Genomic DNA, 9,766 nt, shown 5'->3' on the forward strand with positions numbered 1-9,766 from the left:
GAGCTCAGTAAGTTATTTAGGTAAACTACTACGCTGCTCGGCTCCATGATAACTAAGGTAAGATGCTACTCCTCCGCCTCATTGTTGTCGGGCCCGTAGACTATCCCATAGTCCACTCCTTCCACTCCTCCGGACAGATCAGGCTCCCCGTAGACCAGCTCGTAATCTCATTCCGGTGCTCCGTCGGTGGCCTTCACTTCATTGTCACAGTCTAGCAAGGGTGTCGAAAGAAAGTGAGTACAGAGGTACTCAGCAAGCTCAAAATAGAAAATGTGTTTGATGCACTAGCTACGACCATTGATCAGAAATCTCAGGTCAATGCATGTTTCAAAAACATTTCTTCAAAAGGTTGATTTTATTCTGAAAACTATGCCCGCCAGTCTTCACAGGTTGAACAGAACTTCACGGAGTTCCTTTCCTGCCGCGTTTGTAGTTCCCTTCCCGGAACAAGGAGTGACTGCCACAAATTTGATACACTCTGCAGAGGTGCGTTACTTTTCCCATAAGAGAACTTATCCTTGATACCAACCGAGAAGCGTTTCTCATCCACACTGCCTTGGTGTGGGGCCAGGTGTAAGTTCCAAGTCAATCACTCCCTTCTCCGCGACCTTGTATACCCACCCTTTTGCCATCCGTACACCCCCAGTAGACATCTCCCGATCATACGGCTTTACCCCGGTGTACTATGGACAATCCCTCATAGACGATAGAGCTTCTCATCCACACAAATGGAGATTTTAAAGGATTTCCCAACCTACTGCAGTGTTATCCCCAACACCCAGCCTGGCCCTATCAAGTCCGTTGATATGCAAGAGGGAAAAGATACAACTGACTTCCCCAGAGCCATTATAGATCTCATGGTTAACGCGAATTGTACGACGGTAGAATCACTAGATGGTGTTGGTGATTAGTCCTAGATTAATAGAACCCTTTCAATGGAACCTCCACCATATCAACACATACCATGGTTCCATTGCCCACCACATAGTCATATTCATAATTGGAAAAGTAACATTTTCCTTTTTAATGTAGGAATGATAAGTATAGTACTTTTGCGGGTAAATTGATATAAAATAATCAAGATGACATGAGCAAAAGTGAACTTGCCTGGTGACTGCAAGATAGTGTAGTTCGATGTGTTGGATGGAACCTGGACCTCGGGTTCTGTAAAGAAGCATCATTGTACAGTAAAGACAATGTTATAAGATCCAAATGATGCATGCATGGTTGCATTATTTCATGTTGAATCCCTTATCCCGACATGATTATTCAGAATTTAGGGTTGAGTTAAGTATTTGTGCCTTCGGCGGTAATTTATAACTTCTTTAAGTACTTTAACCTTGTTTGCTTTTCTGACAAGAAAAGAATTGAAAAGTAGTTGATATTTTCCGTTGGAAAATATTGGTTCCAAATAAAGAATTTGAAAGATAGGACTTTCCACATTTTGGAAATATTAATGAATTTTGAATTATTAAGATATTTTCCCTTTTTGGAAAATCTTAATCTTTAAAAGAAATGACTTGGAATAATAGAATTCCTTTTGAAACTATTTGAATAACAATTATTTGAATTCATTAGGAATTTTTCCTTGATTTTTTAATCCAAGGAAAATTGCAATTTAAAATTTAAAGTTCATATTTAAATTCAAAAATTTCAAAATTGGAAATTTTGTAGTAAATTCCATTTATTATTTTTTTCTTGTTAAGAATAATTTCTTATTCATTAAAACTATTTTTATTGGATTTTTAGAGGTCTTTTTCATTTATTATTATTTGTTAGATTTCATATGTTATTTATAAAATGAAAAAGACAAAAATACCCCCTAGCCCAATTGGGCCGACCCACTAACGTGGCCCATTTGGATAGCCCACTAAGCCTGCCCAAAAACGGTTCGGTGGAACCGAACCACTTCGGCCCACCTCACTCTCTCTCGCTCACCCCTCACTCGCGAAACCGTAACCCCTACGGCGATTCGGTGGCGACGTCGCTGCCACCATGGCCGCCGCCTCGCTTCGGCCAACTCCGGTCGAGCTAGGCTCGCCTCGCTTCGGCCAACACCGGCCGAGCTAGGCTCGCCGTGGTTCTCAGTCGACTCAACGCGCGATGGCGCGTCTGTTCGTCCGCGTAGATTCTTCGATTTCGTCCTCGGCAGCTCGAGCGCGTGCGTGACGCTCGCAGTCGCCGGCGGATTCGTGGTGATCTCCGTCGATCTGTGGTTCCTCGCCAACCCTAGGTGCTCGCCGCCCTCTCTGGTGGTGTGCGTGGCCTGGCACGGCTTGGCCGCGGTCTGGCGCCGCCGTCGTTGGCCGTGCCACCGTGTTGCCATGGCTGCCGCTGCGTTCTTCACCAGGTAACCCCTTCTCCTTCGGCTACCTCCTCCTCTCCTTCTAGTTCTTCTCGATCTGTGCCTACTACACCCCTACGGATGTTGTTGCTATGCTATCCTGCTGCCTTGCTTGCTACGCTGCTGTGCTGCTATTCTGGCTTTGCTTGATATGATGTTGTGTTGCTGTTCGGGCCATGCTTGCTATGCTGCTGTGCATGCTATGCTCTACCCTAAGCGTCCTGATGCTATTCCTATGCCTACTGGCTCACTGTGATGTGCTCATCCTATGTGTTCATGTCTATATGCTATGCAATTACTTACTGGCCCTTGTTCATATGCCTACTGGACTTTGTTCATTTGCTTACTGGCTTGTTCATATGCTCACTGAACTTGCTATTGGCCTAGGTTAGCACTACTGACACTTGTGGCGTCAGTGATGCTCACCTATGCCCTGTGTAGGCTTCAGTTGGTCCTATTCTTGAATCATTGCTTGTCTATGATGCTCTGCTATGCTTTGTGCTTGATCTACTTGATCTATTTGATCAATTATATGCTGGTGGCTAATTACTGATTAATTCCTTTGCTAAATGGATGGATTATTAGATATTGCTGTCTCTCATGCATGCTCATGATGCTGATGTAACTGTGTGTGCTGCTGTTGCTGTCCATAGCTCACTGAACTTGATCCAGTGGCTAGGATGCAATGGTGCATGCTGCTGTTGCCCCACAGTGATGCTATTGCATGATTCATGCATGGATTTGTTATGTATTCATGTCTGGATGGATTAATTATTGTTGAACTGCTTATGCAGTGTTGATTAATTGCCTTGCTATGCATGATTTGATGTTTCCATGATTAATTTGGAAATAATCCAAGTCTGAATCTATTATTGGATAATGATGACTTATTCTCTTGGTTAAATTGATGGTTTTATGTTTGATGTGACCTCGGTAGCATTTCTACTGCTTGGTTGCTAACACAGTTGGCTAAATCTTATTGGCTACTCATCTCTGCTTGCATAATAGGGAATCATAATTGATATGAAAGCCATTATGCTTGCCTGTGAAGAAATCTAGGGTTTACTGATGGTTTAGTGACTAGGGTTTCACTAGGTGGTTCTTGGTAGCTGCTATTACTTGTAAACCTTCTACTGGTGCTATCTGTGCATGTGTACTTTCTTGTGTGCACATATGTGCATCTGTCCTGGATTATATGCACATAAATAGTGTCTGGATGGGTTTTAGGCTCTAGTTGCTCCCTTTTACCGCCAGTGATCCTTGGTTAACACCAAGTGATGATCACCCACGTGCATCTGCTCCTAGATGGTTAAGCTCAATTGTTGTTGAGCAGTTGCTTGATGATCTTGTTTCTTGTCCTTCTCCTCCTAGCTCCTGATGATCTTGGTTAAGTTCCTATCTTGCTACTGATTTTGGTTGGTTGGATTTTTGGATGGATAAATGGTTTCAGTATTGGTTGTTGCTGTTGAGCAAGAACAGGATGAACTCTGCACTATTTCTTGCTGGTTGCTTGGTGAATGGTTATCTGATCGACCTGTGCATTGCTTCTAGGGTTTCTACCCTTTTATACCTCTGCTGGTTCTTCTCTGGCTGTGACACACAAGCCTGGCTTGGCTTGGTGACTAAGCTGTGCTTGTTGTGCTGTTGGTTGCACAGCAGCTCCATGAGCTGTGTGGTCACTTTGGTGAAACTTGAGCCCCTGTGTGTGTCCAGGTTTAGTCTGCTGTAACTTATCCTCGTGTTGTCCAGGTTTTGGACATGCACACGTGTCATTGACACTTGGTTTCACCCCTGGCTAGTTACTTACTTGATTTTAACCCCTGTATAGTTCTTCTTTCTATTTTGCAGGTTTCAAGGATGGAAATGATCTAGGAAGCAATTCTTCCAAGACATTAGTTTAGGATTTTAGTATAGGATCAAATTGATGTAATCTTCTTTTTATTTTGTTTATAATTCATCCAATTTTTGTATGATGAATTTTGTAAAGACATTGTATGTGTGTATGTATATCAATAAAGCTCAAATTTTCCTTATGAGCTCAATTGTATTTGTATCATTTACTTATAAATGATTTGTATATTTATATTGCAATTTGAAATTCAAAGTGATTTGAATTATGAAATGTATTTGATTTATGAATTCATATTTCATATTATATATTGTTTATCTTTTACTCATTGATTTTAAATTCAATATGACTTGTCAATTCAAAATCAACTCCCAAATACACAAGTTACAAAAGAGATCATGTCGAAATTCTTAACTCACATTGTCTAACCCTAATTGCAATTGAGAGAGAACCTCGATCCCTCTTAGGTTTAGTTGCAATAAGGCGCGAAAATTTTCCTAATTTTGCGATGAAATGCACATCCCAATTCTAAATCTACCCTTCGATGATCCTATGTTCTCGGTTATTACATAATGCTTCCTTGATTTCTATATGTAGTACCGTCGAGTTGAATGAAAAAAATAAAATCCCAAACCTCTGCCGCGGCAGAAAAACGACAACGTCCGAGCGCTTAACGCCTACCAACCGGGACTAAAGCCATTCCACCTCGAGCACCCGAGCACAGCCATGTGAAGGCCCTTTTAGTCCCGGTTGTGGTACAACCGGAACTAATGGAGGGGGTGGGGGTTGGGGGTGGTTGGGGGGACTAAAGATCTTTACCAACCGGGACAGAAGCCCTGTTTTGTACAGTGTAGCGCGACCACCCTAAATGACGCCACATCAGGATCCCAATAAAAAATGACGCCACATCAGCGACTATGTCATGATGACATTACAAATGCTACAGCACTGGGTGTCACCTCGGTCCTATCGTTTGGATTGTTGCCTAGAGATGTCACCTGCATCGGCAGCGTCACCGGGAAAGAGTCTCGACACCGGTTGCATTGCTGAACTGGACGTACGTCAACAATGTCCGGCATTTTGGAAAGATGAGGCAGATCGATTTATAACTATTAGCTAGCTCACTCTCTTCCATATAGATTTCGGAGAATCCTAAAACCAGCTTGGAATATCCAAAATACCGACATTTTATGGTTGTTTACCGCCATCTGATAACCACGCATTCCTACCCTCATTATAAAAGCAGCAAAGATGTACGTATTCTCAACAAGCAGCTGACGCCTGACAGCAGTAGATCAAGAGATGAGGACCTTCAGCGTGGTCGTGGTGGTGATCCTACTGGGCGCGTCTCTGACCAGTGCCGCGACCGTGCGGCAGAAGGATGTCCTCAGGACCTTCATCAAATCCAGGGCCCACACGCTCACAAGTGAGCCCAACACCTGGGCTGATCCGAACAGCAGCTTCAAGCACCTGCCCACGAAGTGCAAGAGCCCGCCGCCCGGCACCAGGGAGGCCGACAAGATCGCGGCGCTGCCCGGCCAGCCACCGCGCGTCAACTTCGACCAGTACTCTGGCTATGTCACGGTGAGCGAGGAGCACGGCCGCGCACTCTTCTACTACTTCGTCGAGTCCCCCTATGAGGCCGCCTCCAAGCCTCTCGTCCTCTGGCTCAACGGCGGGCCTGGTTGCTCGTCGCTCGGTGCCGGCGCATTTCAAGAGCTCGGTCCCTTCCGTGTGAACCCCGATGGCAAGACCCTGAGCAGAAACAGGCACGCTTGGAACAACGGTTGGTGACTGATATATCCTTTTACAACATCATATAGTCTAGGTCACTGATGGTTGTGGTCTCGTGCAGTGGCAAATGTGCTCTTCCTAGAGTCGCCGGCGGGTGTGGGATTCTCATACTCAAACACATCGTCGGAGAACAGCCAGAGCGGCGACACGAGGACGGCAGTGGATGCCTACATCTTCCTGCTCAACTGGCTGGAGAGGTTCCCCGAGTACAAGGGCCGTGACTTCTTCATCGCAGGCGAGAGCTACAGCGGCCATTATGTGCCCCAGCTCGCCACCGTCATCACTGCCCTCTACGAACTCGGTGCCTCAAGCTTCAACCTTAAGGGGATCTTCGTAAGTTGGCTGATCATAGCCGTCGTTACGAGCTTACAAGAGACAAGTTTTGTATGAACATCACTGACTAATTTGGTGTAACTTTCTGCAGGTCGGCAACCCGTACCTAGATCACTATAAGAACCAAAGGGGAGTGTACGAGTTCCTGTGGAACCACGGTGTGATGTCCGACGAGGTGTGGAGCAACATAATTGCGCACTGCACCTTCGGGCGGGTCGAGGGCAAAGCCTGTGGCGAAGCCAAGTCGTCGTTCAGAATCGGTGACATTGATCGCTACAACATCTACGCCCCGGTCTGCCTTGAGTCGCCAAACGGCAGCCTCCACTCCAGTAGCTACGTATGTAGTGCAACTTACAATAATGTTATTTTCTCATTGAAATATCTCATGATGAAGCTTAGATTGATTTGCTTTTCTGATTGAGACAGTTAGCAGGCTACGATCCATGCATCGATGCTTATGTTGATGCCTACTTCAACAATCCCAAAGTTCAGAAGGCTATACATGTCCGAACCAAGACAGAGTGGTCAGAATGCGCGTAAGTAGCACACTTTCTTACAAACCCTGTGTTTTGCTCCACTAATTTCTCGACCGGATGCTTACCTTGATGTAATCTGTTGTCTACGTACAGTGGCATACACTGGACCGATGCGCCCGTTTCGATGGTGCCAACCCTCGATTGGCTTATCGCGACCGGGCTAAGAGTCTGGATCTATAGGTAACCATCGTTTGCAGACTCAAAATGAACATTTTTCTTGCCACAGTTGCTACTCCTATCTGACGATATCATGGCTAATTTAATGGCAGTGGTGATATGGATGACGTGTGCCCCATTACAGCGACGAGATACTCTGTCAAGGATCTCGATCTAGCCATCACAAAACCGTGGCGCCCATGGTACACCCCACAGAGCGAGGTAACTACATATTTATATGCCGTCATTCCTACTATACTAGTTTTGTTATCGTATTTGCTATATACTAAAATTGATCATGTGATCCAATATAGGTTGGAGGCTACGCTCAGCAATACGAGGGAGGATTCACATTCGCTTCAGTTCGCGGTGCTGGCCATCTGGTCCCTAGCTTCCAGCCTCAAAGATCGCTTGTTCTTTTCTACTCATTCCTAAAAGGTGTTCTGCCACCAGCCTTCCCAAAAGTGATCAGTGCATAAGCATATATTGCTAATGCTGGTCATGTGTGGTTCTATGTTTCCTGCCAGCTAGAGAGACTACTATTCCTGCTGGAAACTAATAAATTAAGTGTGATCAAGGTCCATGAAGTGATTCTTGAGAAGTAATTTTTTCAATGATTTTTCCACCTATGTACTTTGCCCCGAAGAATGTTTGGGACATGTTGTTATTCTTTAAATATATTATGATCTGCTCAGTGTGTGTGGGAGTTTATGGGAAAATTATTTATACGGTGTGTGCAACAATCTTATTGTCGACGCTTGTAGACAACAAAAGGAAACACGCCATCTATATCTATTGGACAAATGTAATAAAATCATGTTCACATGAATATGTAATATCGTATACATAGAAGTGTTACAAATGAAAGCTTGAATAATGAAGGTACCAAAAAGCTATTCTTGATGGCCCTAGGGTGATTCGGAAAATTCCTTTGTCTTAGATACTACAAAAGATCATCTCCTCTAATATAAAAAAAAGCGAGAGAGGTAAATCCAATCAATCTCAACCCCTAGACCATCTCAATTCAATGGTCTAGCTTGCCCCAATGTCAGCGTCAAACATGTTGAGCTCTCCACCTCCACGACTTCGCTGATCCAATGCTAATCACGGAACCACCCCTAGATTGTTCCCACGATCTTTCCCCACAAGGCCACAATCCACCCCCAAAATCTTCCATCCAGGCTGCCGTTTTCCTAAGCCTACGGGGGGGGGGGGGGGCACGTGCCTGATCCATTGTTCAGTAAATCCTCCGAGTGCTGCGGCGGCTGGTGGCACGTGGCCGCCGCCACCTCTCCCCACTCACGTCTGCCCTACTGCAACGTTTTTCTCCTTCGTTATGTGGACCTGCGGGGAGCACTACTAGAGAACAAACCTTCCGTTCGGAGGCAAAAACCGCATTAGTCCCGGTCGCATTACGAACCGGGATTAATGAGAGCTCTAGTCCCGGTTTGAGTAGCAAGGATGCGCACAGGGCCACCGCAACCCTTTAGTTCCGGTTCGGTTGGATCCTTTAGTCCCGGTTGGAGATACCAACCGTGACGATATTGTGTAATGCTTCCTTGGATGCTGCATGTAATTCCATCGATTTGAATGAAAAACATAAACCCTAACCCCCTGATGCGGCAGAGAATCATGCATGCCCCTGCGCCTAACACGTGGAGGACTAGCCCCGGTTGGTAACACCAACCTGGACTAAAGCCCCTCCACCCCGAGCGCCTAACGCGTGGAGGACTTTAGTCCCGGTTGGTAACACCAACCGGGACTAAAGCCCCTCCACCCCGACAGCCAAGTTTGTAATTAAATCTTCTACAACTTTCGTGTAGAAACCATCCAATCAAATTTTCTGACAACTTTCGAACATCATCGAAAAATGTTTAATTTTATAAAAATTGTAGGAAAACAAATACACGTCCAAATGTATCAAATAAGATATCCCTAGATTCAGAAATAATGATAAGAACACATTGGTGAAATAAAATTTGACTTTTTGTCAAGTTTAATATATTCGAAGTTAAATATGTGAATTTGAGTATATTTTACCTAATCCAAATTATATAAATGCAAATCAAGTGATTCTTTTTGAAAATGGATCATATTGATGTTCTCTGTCTAGTAGTACCACTACCTAATTAATTTGAACAATTTTGTAAATATCCAATTTAGAATTGAGGATTATAGTATGTCCATCCTAGTTTTAATTCAATATTTTTTTGTGGACATGTTTATTTCGGCATTAATAAATATCAAAATCCATCTAGAAGAACCAATTGAGAATTCTTTACCAAGTCCTAATGACCATATAACTCTACCTATGACTTGGTGAAAATCTCATCTTTTCCACGCCTAAGTGCAACTCATCAATTCTATATGCCCAAAATTCTTCGAATTAAATTGACTCTCCCTCCTCTCCAACAAAAGCTAGATAGGAATGTTATCTCAAGACCATGGAAAATAAGTGTTGAAGGGAAGACAAGAAGATCAAGAATCAAGATAAGTTGAAGAGAATACAAAGATGATGAAGACTATGAAGGAGATACTTCAAAAAAAAAAGAACATGATGAATAGATGAATTACATGCCTTAGAAATATTATAACTACTCATCCCCCGAAATCATCGACCCAAACTTATGCGGAAAGACTTCCAATACTTAGAAATTTTCAACAACAATGATGAGCTTGTTGCGGTCAAAAACCCACCGGCGAGTATCGACGGGCAACACCGTAGAGCCGGGAGGCTCCCAGGATTGCGGTGGA

General features: G+C 44.1%; 1 protein-coding gene across 1 annotated transcript; it reads left to right on the plus strand.

Moving 5' to 3' along the window:
* Positions 1-5,495: 5,495 nt before the first annotated feature.
* LOC124657094 (serine carboxypeptidase 1-like) lies at positions 5,496-7,491 on the plus strand. The gene is made up of 7 exons (XM_047195707.1): positions 5,496-5,979; positions 6,049-6,320; positions 6,412-6,657; positions 6,747-6,856; positions 6,950-7,036; positions 7,126-7,234; positions 7,327-7,491. The coding sequence occupies exons 1-7, from the start codon at positions 5,496-5,498 to the stop codon at positions 7,489-7,491; spliced, it is 1,473 nt and encodes a 490-aa protein (XP_047051663.1).
* Positions 7,492-9,766: the final 2,275 nt, after the last annotated feature.

Source organism: Lolium rigidum, chromosome 5, assembly GCF_022539505.1.
Source record: "Lolium rigidum isolate FL_2022 chromosome 5, APGP_CSIRO_Lrig_0.1, whole genome shotgun sequence".
NCBI classification, from domain to species: domain Eukaryota; kingdom Viridiplantae; phylum Streptophyta; class Magnoliopsida; order Poales; family Poaceae; genus Lolium; species Lolium rigidum.